The sequence below is a fragment of the Salmo salar genome, chromosome 13 (genome assembly GCF_965601325.2).
Source record: "Salmo salar chromosome 13, fSalSal1, whole genome shotgun sequence".
Classification (NCBI taxonomy): Eukaryota; Metazoa; Chordata; class Actinopteri; order Salmoniformes; family Salmonidae; genus Salmo; species Salmo salar.
The window spans coordinates 50773343-50789841 of record NC_138303.1 but is presented as its reverse complement, the minus strand read 5'-3'; the positions used below and the strand labels follow the sequence as shown (position 1 = coordinate 50789841).

The window sequence follows — 16499 nt, the reverse complement described above, 5'->3', positions numbered from 1 at the left end:
CGATGGGATTAAGGTTAGGGCTCTGTGCAGGCCAGTCAAGTTCTTCCACACCGATCTCGACAAACCATTTATGTATGGAACTCGCTTTGTGCACAGGGGGCATTGTCATGCTGAAACAGGAAAGGGCCAGATTCGTCCATCGGACTGCCAGATGGTGAAGCATGATTCATCACTCCAGAGAACGCTGCGCCAGAGTCCAATGGCGGTGAGCTGTACATCACTCCAGCCGACGCTTGGCATTACGCATGGTGATTTAGGCTTGTGTGCGGCTGCTCGGCCATGGAAACCCATTTCATGAAGCTCCTGACGAACAGTTCTTGTGCTGACGCTGCTTCCAGAGGCAGTTTGGAACTCGGCAGTGAGTGCTGCAACCGAGGACAGACGATTTTTCCACGCTGCGCGCTTCAGCACTTGGTGGTTCCGTTCTGTGGCCTACCACTTCGCGGCTGAGCCGTTGTTACTCCTAGACGTTTCCACTTCACAATAACAGCACTTACAGTTGACTGGGACAACACTTGCAGGGCAGAAATTTGACAAACTGACTTGTTGGAAAAGGTGATGACGGTCCACGTTGAAAATCACTGAGCTATCCAGTAAGGCCATTCTACTGCCAATGTTTGTCTATTTAGATTTCTTGACTGTATGCTCGATTTTATACACCTGTCAGCAACGGGTGTGGCTGAAATTGCCAAATCCACTCATTTGAAGGTGTGTCCACATACGTTTGTATATATAGTGTATAAGTGCCTGTACTTGATAGGCCTATCGGGCTTATATGTTTATGGTGGTCATAATGTTTATTTTTTAACCCCTTTTTCTCCCCGATGTTGTGGTATCCAGATAGTCTTGTCTCATCGCTGCAACTCCCGTACAGACTCGGGAGAGGCGAAGGTTCGACAACCGTGCATCCTCCGAAACAGAACCCAACCAAGCCAAGCCGCACTGCTTCTTGACACAGTGCCCACTTAACCCAGAAGCTAGCCGCACCAATGTGTTGGAGGAAACACCGTGCACCTGGTGACCGTGTGAGCGTGCACTGCGCCCAGCCCGCCACAGGAGTCGCTAGTGCGCGATGGACAAGGACATCCCTACCGGCCGATTGTGCGGCGCCCCATGGGTCTCCCGGTCTCGGCCGGCCTTGACAGAGCCTGGACTCGAACACAGAATCTCTAGTGGCACAGCTAGCACTGCGATGCAGTGCCTTAGACCACTGCGCCACTCAGGAGGCCTCGGTCATAGTGTTTCTTGACAGTGTCATAAAGAGTATGTTCTTAGTCCAAGTAAAGTGACACAGGATGGTCATAATGCTTAATTTGAATAAATGTGGGGTTTGACACTTTTCTTTAGTTGTCATAACAGCCATAAAATAACACAATATATGTCACAACAGGTATAGATATGGGTCATGACAGTGTTATGACCATATTATGGCAGGTTATGACAAGTTATGACATATTATGACATGTTTATAGCCTTCCCTGTAGCTCAGTTGGTAGAGCATGGTGTTTGCAACGCCAGGGTTGTGGGTTCGATTCCCACGGGGGGCCAGCACAGAAAAAACAAAATGTATGAAATGAAATGTATGCATTCACTACTGTAAGTCGCTCTGGATAAGAGCGTCTGCTAAATGACTAAAATGTAAAATGTAATGTTTATGACCGCGTCATACCGTGTAATGACACTGGGTGTCAAGTAAACTGTTACCGTATTTAAATACTCAGTGTGACATGGGACAGCAGCGTTGGCTGTGTGTGTGTGTGTGTGTGTGTGTGTGTGTGTGTGTGTGTGTGTGTGTGTGTGTGTGTGTGTGTGTGTGTGTGTGTGTGTGTGTTCTAACTGAGAGAAGGAACATTGCGCTGTTTCCTTGTCGCCGGGCTCATTGTCATAATGTCTTTATTTTTTTTTTAGGTTTTCGCCACGTGTATTTGGAAGGTATGGAGGAGGCTTCCATCTTTGTTCATGTGTCTGTACATGACATCACTGGTAAGGTAGGTACTAAGGGAGGTACTAGGCCTTTTGTTTTCGAAATGAGGGTTTGTCCTTAATATTGGAAAACATGAACTGTTCTTCTCTTAATAATTTAACATCGGGCTTCTAAATATGATTCCTGTCAGAACACTATTTAGCTCCAAAATACTTTTCAACACAATATTTTACATAGAATTGAAATTACTTTCCCCCTTAGTCATCAATCGATGGGGATTATTAAAGGGAAAAATATGTTGGAATTCAAAATCTCCATTATTATGCAGATGAAAAATTCAGTGCCAAAGCTGGAAATAAATATAATAATAAAATGTTTTATTAAATTAGGAACTCTTGCTAATTGCCCCGGTTGCAGCTCAATCAATAAGAATTAATCTGAGAGATAGCTAATTAAGTAATTAAGGCATTAAAGTGTCATTAGCAGCAGCCAACCGTGGCCCAGACAGCCTACCAGTGTGATCTGTGCGTTGCAGTTGAGTGGCAGCTGCTGCGGACGCCACTGTTCTGACAATTGGGATGTTGAAATGGGGACACGTATAGTAGAATTGTCTCAATGGTGTTTATTTTATTGTTTTTAAGACAGATTATACTCTTCCTGTATCCATGCAGAGATATGCAATTGTATTTCTTATATTCTATATTTTGTATTTTTTCATTAATCAGTCAAGACACTCTGAGTTGATTTTTGATCAATTGAACAGCTTGGAACGGTCTTGGAAATGTTGTGACATCTTGTACTAAACCAGAACATTATCAGAATCTGTTAAAAAGGATGGGATTCATTAAATAGGTATTGGAAATTGTAAGCATATGGTACTTCAGTTTGCTGTTACCCTGAGTTAGTTATCAGGAGTCAGTCAACACATGTTGGATCAAATGAAACAATTTACTATCAACAGGAGAACAGTATTTTCCATAGTTTGGCTATGTCCTACTGTCATTCTTTCTTTATTTCTATACTGCATTTTGTCTTCCGTCATACTTGAAATTACCACACTGTTGTTCATATCTCTTCCTGTTTCTAGATCTTCTCTGTCAACTGTGACTGTATGTGCATCTGCTGTACTCTCCCTTCCCCCTCCCTCTCGCTCCCTCCCTTTGTCTCCTTGTCTCTGAACTCTCTCTCCTCTGTCTCTTTGTGATTTCAGTGGACCCCTCTTTGTCCAAATGCCGCTTTTAGAGGCAGGAAATTGTTAGGAGCCCTGAAGGCGCCACTCAGAACCCAGGTGTAGTGGGATCCAATCAGCACACTGCATGCACCACATGCCCCTCCCCTGCCACCCCAGTGATTCCGCCCCCGCAAACCAATTGCGTCCACCCGTAGAGGCCAACTCATGCTGACCATGAGTTGTGAACATGCCAGCATCCTCCATCAACCCAAAGTAGATCCAATGTCACTAACCTGTACCGGGAGGGAGGAAGGGAGGGACAGAAAGGGGGAGAGAGCCACAAAAACAGGGGACTAGGGGCCTGCTAAGTAGAGAGTGACAATGTATTTTTCTGGACAGTATTTTCCCCTTACTCAGGACATTCTCAGTTTGATGCACTGCAGGGGTATACAGTTCCTGCTTTTTGAGGACACTGTCCCCTGTGTTGGCTTGTTTTAGTCCTGACCTTGTCATCATATTACGTAGAGGTGGGAAAACAGTTCCCATGTATGGCGAAAGGAAAGGGTACCCAATCACCACTGTGTAAAGCAGAGCGCTTTCCCCTTGCGTTTGAATGCACTGCTAACAGGTGCAATCTATTTCCACTAGAATTACTACCTTAATGCTAGTCATGAGACTCTGGATGTTGCTAAACAACCAGCTAACAAATGTAAAAACGGTTGGAGGAAAGTGGCAAGGAAACATTCCCTAGATAAGAACCCTTGACAGGAACCAGTCTCCGATTTCAAATGTGTTCTGGATAATGTCTGCCATCGGTGTGTGTTCAGTCTGCCATCACCTTTCTGTCCATAACATGTAGACAAAATGTATCAGGCCCTTGGCGTTCATGGTATTGTGATTTTTACTTTAGTCGATCTGCATCATGTGTACTGTAATGCCTGGGCACTCAGTCAGTCTGGATGTAATTCCACTTGGATCTACTTCATGGTTTATGAAATGACATTGGGTTGTTGCACAACCTGCTGAAAGGCAAGCATTTTTCAATGAACACACATCCACACACAGTGCAAGGAGTGTAACAGCAGATAACCCAGTGTCATTTAGATCAGTGGCCGTCAAATTGTGTCATCACCGTCATGTCCCCCTGTCAGGGTGTTCATGGATCAATCACACTGTCCCCCATTGTCACTTTCATCGTAACCTCTCACCCCCACACTGTACATGTGGACACAGCATGTGTCCGTCCGCACACTACTGTGCGTGTTTGTGAAGTGAGCATAACGTCACATTACAGTGGTTACCATAGTTTATGTTGTTGTTTACGATGCGGTGTTAAAATGATAGGTCTTTGTATAATAAATGAATGGACTTTGGAGATGAAAGCTGATTCATTTCTGTCACCTGTTGTCTGGGTTGAGTATTAGGCCTATCTGCTTTCTCTAACTTACTAATATCATTTGTGTTCAGGGAGCTTACCAGAATTATAACCCTCATGAAAATACAGTATATACAGGGAATGTTGTTGTTTTTGTTTTGGCTCTGTACTCCAGCACTTTGGATTTGAAATGATCCAATGGTATGATATTTATGCATTTAACTTTCTCACAATTCATTCATTCATGATTATCCGTAATCATGGTAGCATCCACATTTAATGTAGAAGTGTTTAGAATCATTCTTATTTACAATTAAAGTGACTCCAAAAAGACAAAATACATTATTTACCACTCATTTGTATTGGGTACAAAGTAATCTGAAACTCAACCAAAACAAACTGCAAATGCATCAACAAAGAGTCACAAGCTTGATGTAGTCATTGCCGTGCTAGGAATATGGGGGGGACTATGTACAAAAAAGGGTTGAAATATCTAAACAGTTTACCCGATATGGATGAAAATACCCTCAAAATAAAGCTAGTCTGCGCTTTAACCCCATAGTCATTGTATAATTTCAAAGTGCTGGAGTACAGAGCCAAAACAAGAAAACGTGTCACTGCCCAAATACAGTATGCATTGTATGCATGTTTAACAATATACATGCAAATATATACGCATGGATAAAGTGATTCTTGTGGTTTTGGCAGCAGACATGTATAGTAACAGAAATTTGCCTGTATCACAAGGTGTTAAACCATCATTATGATGTGGTAGTGTGACGTTCTATCAAACAAATACTGATAGAACGTGTGGTCATCAATACATTCGGACAAGGCAAACCAACGCCGTCCAATAGTACACTGCTCAAAAAAATAAAGGGAACACTTAAACAACACAATGTAACTCCAAGTCAATCACACTTCTGTGAAATCAAACTGTCCACTTAGGAAGCAACACTGATTGACAAAACATTTTACATGCTGTTGTGCAAATGGAATAGACAACAGGCGGAAATTATAGGCAATTAGCAAGACACCCCCAATAAAGGAGTGGTTCTGCAGGTGGTGACCACAGACCACTTCTCAGTTCCTATGCTTCCTGGCTGATGTTTTGGTCACTTTTGAATGCTGGCGGTACTTTCACTCTAGTGGTAGCATGAGACGGAGTCTACAACCCCCACAAGTGGCTCAGGTAGTGCAGCTCATCCAGGATGGCACATCAATGCAAGCTGTGGCAAGAAGGTTTGCTGTGTCTGTCAGCGTAGTGTCCAGAGCATGGAGGCACTACCAGGAGACAGGCCAGTACATCAGGAGACGTGGAGGAGGCCGTAGGAGGGCAACAACCCAGCAGCAGGACCGCTACCTCCGCCTTTGTGCAAGGAGGAGCAGGAGGAGCACTGCCAGAGCCCTGCAAAATGACCTCCAGCAGGCCACAAATGTGCATGTGTCTGCTCAAATGGTCAGAAACAGACTCCATGAGGGTGGTATGAGGGCCCGACGTCCACAGGTGGGGGTTGTGCTTACAGCCCAACACCATGCAGGACGTTTGGCATTTGCCAGAGAACACCAAGATTGGTAAATTCGCCACTGGCGCCCTGTGCTCTTCACAGATGAAAGCAGGTTCACACTGAGCACATGTGACAGACGTGACAGAGTCTGGAGACGCCGTGGAGAACGTTCTGCTGCCTGCAACATCCTCCAGCATGACCGGTTTGGCGGTGGGTCAGTCATGGTGTGGGGTGGCATTTCTTTGGGGGGCCGCACAGCCCTCCATGTGCTCGCCAGAGGTAGCCTGACAGCCATTAGGTACCGAGATGAGATCCTCAGACCCCTTGTGAGACCATATGCTGGTGCGGTTGGCCCTGGGTTCCTCCTAATGCAAGACAATGCTAGACCTCGTGTGGCTGGAGTGTGTCAGCAGTTCCTGCAAGAGGAAGGCATTGATGCTATGGACTGGCCCGCCCATTCCCCAGACCTGAATCCAATTGAGCACATCTGGGACATCATGTCTCGCTCCATCCACCAACACCACGTTGCACCACAGACTGTCCAGGAGTTGGCGGATGCTTTAGTCCAGGTCTGGGAGGAGATCCCTCAGGACACCATCCGCCACCTCATCAGGAGCATGTCCAGGCGTTGTAGGGAGGTCATACAGGCATGTGGATGCCACACACACTACTGAGCCTCATTTTGACTTGTTTTAAGGACATTACATCAAAGTTGGATCAGCCTGTAGTGTGGTTTTCCACTTTAATTTTGAGTGTGACTCCAAATCCAGACCTCCATGCGTTGATAAATTGGATTTCCATTGATTCTTTTTGTGTGATTTTGTTGTCAGCACATTCAACTATGTAAAGAAAAAAGTATTTCATAAGATTATTTCATTCATTCAGATCTAGGATGTGTTATTTTAGTGTTCCCTTTATTTTTTGAGCAGTGTATATGGTTACCATAGTGGAACTTGTTCTACAGACGGGAACTATTTGTCGCGTGGTTAGGAATCCAGTGGCTACATCCGAAATGGCTTCCTATTCCCTATAATGTGCATTAGTTTTGGCCAGAGCCCATGAGGCTCCAACAAGATTGTGCACTATATAGGGAATAGGGTGCCATTTCGGACTTAGACATGCTGCAACATACAATATTGACACTAACACTGGCTAACTATTAATCTACCCTCATTCAACATCTAGTAACACAAATGCAATGACACCAAAGTAATCACTTGCATTAGACTAGATATAAAGATACAGATCTTCAGTACTGTATGTTCTGGTGAATGCGAACTGTGAACCTGTTCATGTTGGTTGTTTTATTTTGTCTCGTCTCTTGTTCTCAGGGCAAGGTGGCCAGCGGCATAAAAGGGCTGTTTCACAGAAACCCAAAGCAGGCTTCTCTCGACAGCCATGTTGCTGCACAGCTCAGCCGTAAGCACCCATTCGGAGCCCACCTGCTGCGCCGCACGGCCAGCGAGCCCACTAAGGGCGAGCCCAAGGTCAAGAAGGGTTTCCCAGAGATCGCCATCGACACCAAAGACTACAGCTCGGAAGGGGCCAGCGAGGACCGAGAGTCAGAGGACAGGGATCTCAGCGCCTCATCCCAGCCCCCGCAGCTCCACCAGCGCAACGGAGACGCCAAGGACACAGCTGCTCCTGCCACGCCACGCCAAGGCAACAACGGGCACCACAGCACCAACGGGGCTTTCAACCCTGATGAGGGCAAAGGTAAGGGCTCGCCTCACTTTCTCCGATACCCCATGAGTGAGCCCCTTAAGCGGGTCAATCGGCTGCGCTGTCACGACCCCCTGAATGAGAAACCGGGAGTGTTTGCCCGCATGGCCCTCAACAGCAGTGGCAGGATGGGGGTGTCCTCCAACTGCATCAACTGTGTAATTAGCTCCAAAGAAAGCCCCGAGATGGAGAGGAAGTTCAAGGATGAGGAGAAATGGGGAGAGAGGCCTGAGAAAGCCGCCTGTTGCCCCACTCTCTCCAGACAAGTTCAACCCGAGCCAATGCCCAAACCACAGACCCTGGCCACAGCTCACCCTGATGAGCCCCAAGCCCAGACCAAGCCCAAAGTTGAGGCACTGCCCCTACTTCAGCCCCAGGCTTTCTTCCGGCCTATCCCCTTCCCCAGGTCCCGGGCCAAAGCCAGACAAACTCTGGGCACCCAACACACTGAGCCTCGTCCTGACCCCTCTGAGAGGAACGCCCGCTCCTGCAGCGTGCCCCGCAGGCGCTTCCTCACCCCTGCCCCCACCCCGGTGCCCATGCTCACCCCTGACTGCCGGAACAGCCTGCGCTGGCAGTGCATCCCGCCACCCAACTACGGCATTGCTTGTGGCCCGACTAAGGCCCCTCGCGCTACCATCACCAGCGCCGACTGCGACAGCTTGTCGCTCAGCGACCGTTGCAGCAGCTGCGAGAGCCTGTGCAGCCTTGAGCTGGCCCCTATGCTGCCCCCAAGAGAGGTCCTTGACAGCCGCAGGCGCGCCGTGGGCACCTTGCAGCGTGAGATGAACCTCCTCTTCGCTCAGAAGATGGAAGAGCTGCGCAGTAAATCGCCCATGTTCTTCGCTGGTAAGGTGGAGCAGCCATTGCAGTGCCCACTGTAGTACCCACTGTAGTACCCATAGAGGTCCCATAGAGGCACCTATAGCAGTCCCTTACAGCTGCCATAGTGGCCACAGTGAGCCCATTGTGTAGTGCTGATCCCCTAGTTGTAAGCCCTGTGCTGTGAGCAGTCCCCCCAGAGGACCCACCCTTTAGAGAGCCAATATCATTGGGCTTGTAGTTCCCTGGGTGTTCTATAGTCTAGAACCCAGGTCCCCTGACCAATCAAAATCTCCTTTAGTTCATTAGCACCAAAATCCCCACTAAATATCCATTGTGACTAAATTGATAGTCGAAGGCAGTGCATAATTGTACTAATGTGTAGCAAACTAGTAATGTGTTATTTTAATTATTTCTTTGTCTGACAAAAACATGCTGTGTGTCCAACAGATGAAAGAACAACTGGTAAGTGAAGGACATGTAACTAGGGCTGTAAAGGGAGGGTATATTGCTGGAGACTTTCGAAGTTTAAGAGTAAACTACCAGAATTCTGGTCACTTTGAAGGATTTGATGTAATATAGTGGCCCTTTTAAGGTACTTCACAGGTGTCTGTAATTATCTCAGACCCTCTGGCCTTATCCCATGTAAAATATATACTGAAAAAATATATAAATAGAACATGTAAAGTGTTGGTCCCATGTTTCATGAGCTGAAATAAAAGATCCCAGAAATGTTCTATACGCACAACAAGCTTATTTCTCTCAAATTTTGTGCAAAAATGGGTTTACATCCCTGTTAGTGAGCATTTCTCCTTTGCCAAGATAATCCATCCACCTGACAGGTGTGGCATATGAAGAAGCTAATTACACAGCATGATCATTATACAGGTGCATCTTGTAGTTTTGTCACACAACAGAATGGCACAGCTGTCTCAAGTTTTGAGGGAGTGTGCAATTAGCATGCTGACTGCAGGAATGTCCACCAGACCACGTGTAACCTTGCCAGCCCAGGACCTCCACATCCGGCTTCTTCACCTGCGGGACCATCTGACACCAGCCACCCGGACAGCTGATGAAACTGTGGGTTTGCACAACTGAAGAATTTCTGCACAAACTGTCAGAAACCGTCTCAGGGATGCTCATCTGCGTGCTCGTCGTCTTGACCTGACTGTACCGGGCAGATGGCGTCGTGTGGGTGATCGGTTTGCTGATGTCGACATTGCGAACAGGGTGCCCTATGGTGGTGGTGGGGGTTATTGTATGGACAAGCATAAGCTACGGACAACGAACACAATTGCATTTTATATATTGCAATTTGAATGCACAGAGATATCCTGATGCCCATTGTTGTGCCATTCATCCGCCACCATCACCTCATGTTTCAGCATGATAATGCACGGCCCCATGTCGCAAGGATCTGTACACAATTCCTGGAAGCTGAAAATGTCCAAGTTTTTCCATGGCCTGCATACTCACCAGACATGTCACTCATTGAGCATGTTTGGGATGCTCTGGTTCAACCTGTATAACAGTGTGTTCCCGCCAATATCCAGAAACTTCGCACAGCCATTGAAGAAGACTGGGACAACATTTCACAGACCACAATCAACAGCCTGATCAACTGTATGCAAAGGATATATGTTGCGTTGCATGAGACAAATGGATACTGACCGGTTTTCTGATCCACGCTCTATCTTTTCTTTAAGGTAACTGTGACCAACAAATGCATATCTGTATTCTCAGTCATGTGAAAACCATAAATTAGGTCCTAATGAATTTATTTCATTTCACTGATTTCCTTACAGTGAGGGAAAAAAGTATTTGATCCCCTGCTGATTTTCTACGTTTGCCCACTGACAAAGAAATGATCAGTCTATCATTTTAATGGTAGGTTTATTTGAACAGTGAGAGACAGAATAACAACAAAAAATCCAGAAAAACGCATGTCAAAAATGTTATAAATTGATTTGCATTTTAATGAGGGAAATAAGTATTTGACCCCTCTGTAAAACATGACTTAGTACTTGGTGGCAAAACCCTTGTTGGCAATCACAAAGGTCAGACGTTTCTTGTAGTTGGCCACTAGGTTTGCACACATCTCAGGAGGGATTTTGTCCCACTCCTCTTTGCAGATCTTCTCCAAGTCATTAAGGTTTCGAGGCTGACGTTTGGCAACTCGAACCTTCAGCTCCCTCCACAGATTTTCTATGGGATTAAGGTCTGGAGACTGGCTAGGCCACTCCAGGACCTTAATGTGCTTCTTGTTGAGCCACTCCTTTGTTGCCTTGGCCGTGTGTTTTGGGTCATTGTCATGCTGGAATACCCATCCACGACCCATTTTCAATGCCCTGGCTGAGGGAAGGAGGTTCTCCAACTATTGAAAAAAGTCAATAGTTGGAAGAGTTAATTGAAAATAATGCCGTTGTTGATTGGATGGCTTTTCATTAATTAGGCTATTTTCTCTTGAACTATGGTCTATCTACCAGAAAGTCATGGACAATATGTATAAAAATATATAAAAATATATAATATATATAAAAAAATGAATACTATATCTGAATATTTTTTGTTGTTTGATATTTAAGTATAAATAACCAAAGTTCCGAATAATTAACAAAAAATATATGGCAAATTATCAACTATCAACTTTAGTAAATTAAAACAGAGCTCAATTCACCATCATTCTATGGAATGTAGACCACCTTGTTGGACTACAGAAAGGCCCCATATCACTATTGAACTCAAACCTCCTTGGTAACACTGAACAGAAAACTTCCCCCAGCAATGAAAGAGCCAAACCATTATATGATTTGACCTTGAGGAGCCCTTCACCCCTTGACCCCCGGTTCACAACATGATAAACACCAGCTGTCCTCTCTCCCCTGCTTAGCATCTCCCACTCACTGCATTACATCAGAGGAAATCACGAGTTGTTCCTTTTGGGGAAAAGAGAGGTGGGGTAGGGTTTATGTTTATCCCTTTGGGTCTCAGATTTATGTTGCAATGAAGGATGTTTGCCATACATTTAACACAACATTCTATTACTCCTCAGAGAATATATCATGTTTTTCTCTTCGACCGTAAAACCCTGCTTGAGCAGGATTTTATATATATATATATATATATATATATATATATATATATATATATATATATATATATATATATATATATTTAATATTTATATATTTTATCAGGATCCCCATTAGCTGTTGTGAAATCAGCAGCTACTCTTCCTGGGGTCCACACTTACCAATGGCTCTGTTGTGTTATGGTGTGCTCTATGTTCACAACACAGTATAATATATCAGTGGACTATCTAGTGTAGACATGGTTTTAAATAGTTAAGAAACGTGATATTGTGAAGTTGATAGTTTGTCCTTAGAAATGAGTATTCAACTCATCTGTGCATTTGGTACAACTGTACTGTGCATTCGGAAAGTATTTAGACCCCTTGACTTTTTCCACATTTTGTTACGTTACAGCCTTATTCTAAAATGTATTAAATAAGTGTTTCCTCATCAAGCTACACACCATACCATATAATGACAAAGCAAAAACTGGTTTTTAGATTTTTTTGCAAATTTTATATGAATAAAAAACCGATACCTTATTTACATAAGTATTCAAACCCTTTGCTATGAGATTTGAAATTGAGCTCAGGTTCATCCTGTTTCCATTGAGCATCCTTGAGATGTTTCTACAACTTGGAGTCTACCTGTGGTAAATTCAATTGATTGGACATGATTTGGAAAGGCACACACCTGTCTATATAAGGTCCCACAGTTGACAGTGCATGTCAGAGCAAAAACCAAGCCTTGAGGTCTAAGGCATTGTATGTAGAGCTCTGAGACACGATTGTGTCGATGCACAGATCTGGGGAAGGGCACCAAAAAATCTCTGCAGCATTGAAGGTCCCCAACAACACAGTGGCCTCCATCATTCTAAATGGAAGAAGTTTGGAACAAACAAAGACTCTTTCTGGAGCTGGCCGCCCGGCCAAACTGAGTAATCAGGGGAGAAGGGCCTTGGTCAGAGAGGTGACCAAGAACCCGATGGTCACTCTGACATAGCTCCAGAGTTCCTCTGTGGAAATGGGAGAACCTTCCAGAAGGACAACCATCTCTGCAGCACATAACCTGGCACCATCCCTACGGTGAAGCATGGTGGTGGCAGCATCATGCTGTGGGGATGTTTTTCAGCGGCAGGGACTGGTAGACTAGTCAGGATCGAGGGAAAGATGAAAGGAGCAAAGTACAGAGAGATCCTTGATGAAAACCTGCTCCAGAGCGCTCAGGACCTCAGAATGGGGTTAAGGTTCACCTTCCAACAGGACAACGATCCTAAGCACACAGCCAAGACAACGCAGGAGTGGCTTCGGGACACGTCTCTTAAGATCCCTGAGTGGCCCAGCTAGAGCCTGGACATGAACCCGATCTGACATTTCTGGAGAGACCTGAAAATAGCTGTGCAGCGACACTCCCCATCCAACCTGACAGAGCTTGAGAAGATCTGCAAAGAAGAATCGGAGAAACTCCCCAAATACAGTTGTGCCAAGCTTGTAGCGTCATACCCAAGAAGACTCGAGGCTGTAATCACTGCCAAAGGTGCTTCAACAAAGTACTGAGTAAAGGGTCTGAATACCTATGTAAATGCAATATTTCAGTTATTCATTTTTTTTGCAAAACAATATAAAAACCTGTTTTTGCTTGGTCATTATGGGATATTGTGTGTAGATTGATGAGGGGAAAAAACTATTTAATTAATTTTAGGCTAAGGCTGTCCACAAAATGTGGAAAAAGTCAAGGGGTGTGAATACTTTCCGAATGCACTGTATGTTGTCTTGCTTAAGCACTCTCCTCTGTACTATCCTCCCTCTTATTTCCTATTTTCCTCCAGTTGTGCTAAACCTATTTTTTTCCTTCTTGCACGCTCTCTCTGTTCCTAGTGCAGAATTGAGGGGATGACCAAAGCCAGGTAAAGACAACCCTTGAATGTCTGCACGCTCACCCACTTTTTTCTACTCACTCACTGTGCCTTGCCTGTCTTCATTATCCTCCTTCACTCCCTTCACTCCCTCCCTCCCTTCACTCACTCACTCACTCACTCACTCACTCACTCACTCACTCACTCACTCACACTGCCCCGTTAGCACCGTGTCGTGTTTAAGGTCAGGGTCGTATTCACTAAGCACCAAACAGACTGCTGGGTGGGGGGCTTATGCACTAATGAATATGACTCAGGGCAGGGTAGTCAGTCCCAGATAGCTTTAAAGGACTAGTTCGCTATTTTACAATTTGATGTTAGATGGTTACATACTGTGAAAGTAGTCTATGGGCTAGGAGAAACTGTAATCCATGGTTGAGTTTTCTTTGAACAGCCATTACAAAGTTCAGCTAACTTTAGCCACCGCTAGCTAAAAATCTATGGAAGTGATGGGGGCATGTGAGCATGTTGTGTTTGTTATTGGCCAAATCACCTTTAAGTAACATTACACCAAATATGGAGTTTATTTTAACGTTTTTTTATATGCTCACGTGCCCTTTCATTTCCATTGATCTGTAGCTAGCGATGGCTAAAGTTAGCTGAAGTTTGTAATGGCTGTACCATGGATTACAGTTTTTCCTGGCCCATAGACTACTTTCAGGGCGAGGAACCATCTAACATCAAGCTGTAAAATAGTAAACTACTCCTTTAATGCAATTACATTTCATCAACAGGTTGAGATATGTACATAGATTTCAGGAGAACGACTTGGGAGTATTTAACTGTGTTTGGTGCATATGGATGTGGACACATGGAGTCTCACTGTATGAATGATCATCCTAATCACCACTACCCTGCTGGCAATTCCCATTCCATCGTTGCCATATTGTTCTTTTTTCAGGTCAAAACCATCCTGGTCATCAGTGTATGCACGCAATTCATCATGTTGGATATTGATCATTTAGGCATCTATCCATCAATCTTATGCATATGTTGAATGGCAGTTATGTTTAGTGTGAAGCATTATATTTAAGCAATAAGGCTTGAGGAGGTGTGGTATATTGGCCAATGATTAACTGGGTGGTTTGAGCCCAGACAGCTGATTTGGCTGTATGACTACAATTTTTTTTACTGTTGTAATTAATTTGGTAACCAGTTTCTAATAGCAATAAGGTACCTAGGGGTTTGTGGTATATGGCCAATATAACACGTCTAACGGCTGTTCTTACCCTTAGCAGTGGTATATTGGCAATATACCACAAACGCCAAGGTGCCTTACTGCTTTTAGAAACCGGTTATCAATATAAAGGTAAACAGGTAGATTGTGTCATACCCGTGGCACATTGTCTAATATACCATGGCTTTCAGCCAATCAGCATCCAGATGCCAAACCACCCAGTTTATAATCTTGTGTATGGGTAAGAAAAAAATACACTTGTGTCCTATTTTTCCCAAAATTTCAGCACACTTATCTTCCAGCATATGCCAGGTAGACATATATACTACTCACACACTTGCATATTTGTATTGCATATTTGAAATATTTACCTGAATTCCTTACCACCCCACTAAATTTGTCACTACCAAAACATAGTAGTGATCATTTTGATTAACCTTCTATTACAGATAGATTTTTATTTTTTACCCGTACAGTAGAGCAGAGTACAGTACAGTACAGTAGACCAATACCACAAAATCAAGAGTCCATGGGCCCCTTCAATTGTAAGAAACTCAAGTAGAGTAAGCTTGAGTACAGTAGAGTACAGTACAGTAGAGCACATTACAGTACAGTATAGCACATTGTAGACATCTATGTTTTGGCCAAATAGATTTCAATGTTTGTGCTCTTGGAGGGTGGGAGCCCCCCTGCTGGCGATGCATCTCAATACTCTACACTTTTTCCTGAAATGTGCACTTATCTACTACTCACATGGTGGTCGGCTGTAACTCAGTTGATAGAGCATGGCACATGCAACGTTAAAATGGAGATAGCCTCAATGGCACTGCATGTGCTTTCACAGATGCCATAATGGCACGGATACAACGATGAGACCTCTATATATCTCTATAGTGTCAATTGTTTCGGTTGTGAACGTTTCGGTTTGGCGATTTTAACTTATTTGTGACTTTAAAGAATCACCATAGCTAACATATGGCTGGATAGCTTTCATTTTGACAGATGTACATCCCAGCAAACATATATGTCAGCCATAAAACTATACTTTACATATTTCGTGAAACATTAGATGTTTAGATTTACCAACTTTTCTCACTCATTTTCTCACAATGGGGCCATGCTGGTGAGGGGTGCAATCCCATCACTTGGTGATATTTGTAGGGGTGTGGCTTTAGGCACATTCATTCCACAGTCTTTTAATGTGTGTGTTTTGGTAGTGACATCAAAAGGTGGGATAGTAAAAAAAAATGTTTAGGGTGTTTAAAAATAAACTGCTAATTAGATCAATATCTTTCAATGTAATAATATAACTCAAGATGTTATATTAAAATAATAGTGTTTTCTTAATTTTTACTAATTTCGACATTGTAGAATAATAGTGAAGACATCAAAATTATTAAATAACACATATGGAATCATGTAGTAACCAAAAAAGTGTTAAACAAATCAAAATATATTTTAGATTCTTCAAAGTAGCCACCCTTTGCCTTGATGACAGCTTTGCACACTCTTGGCATTCTCTCAACCAGCTTCATGAGGAATGCTTTTTCAACAGTCTTGAAGGAGTTCCCACATATGCGGAGCACTTGTTTGCTGCTTTTCCTTCACTCTGCGGTCCAACTCATCCCAAACCATCTCAATTGGGTTGAGGTTGGGTGATTGTGGAGGCCAGGTCATCTGATGCAGCACTCCATCACTCTCCTTCTTGGTCAAATAACCTTTACACAGCCTGGAGGTGTGTTGGGTCATTGTCCTGTTGAAAAACAAATGATAGTCCCACTAAGCGCAAACCAGATGAGATGGCGCATCGCTGC

At 44.1% G+C, this 16499-nt stretch overlaps 1 protein-coding gene across 6 annotated transcripts in view; it reads left to right on the top strand.

Annotated features, from left to right (window-relative positions):
• Positions 1-16499, top strand: part of plch2a (phospholipase C, eta 2a) — a 178856-nt gene that overhangs the window by 158077 nt on the left and 4280 nt on the right. For 4 of the 6 annotated variants that reach the window (XM_045693350.2, XM_045693351.2, XM_045693352.2 and 1 more), the window contains 2 exons: positions 1909-1988; positions 7310-7694. In XM_045693350.2, coding sequence (XP_045549306.1) covers positions 1909-1988; positions 7310-7694 — 465 coding nt within the window. Of the gene's footprint in view, positions 1-1908; positions 1989-7309; positions 7695-13470; positions 13500-16499 lie in introns of all 6 variants that reach the window. The other 2 variants (XM_082960186.1, XM_082960185.1) reach the window with 2 other exon arrangements.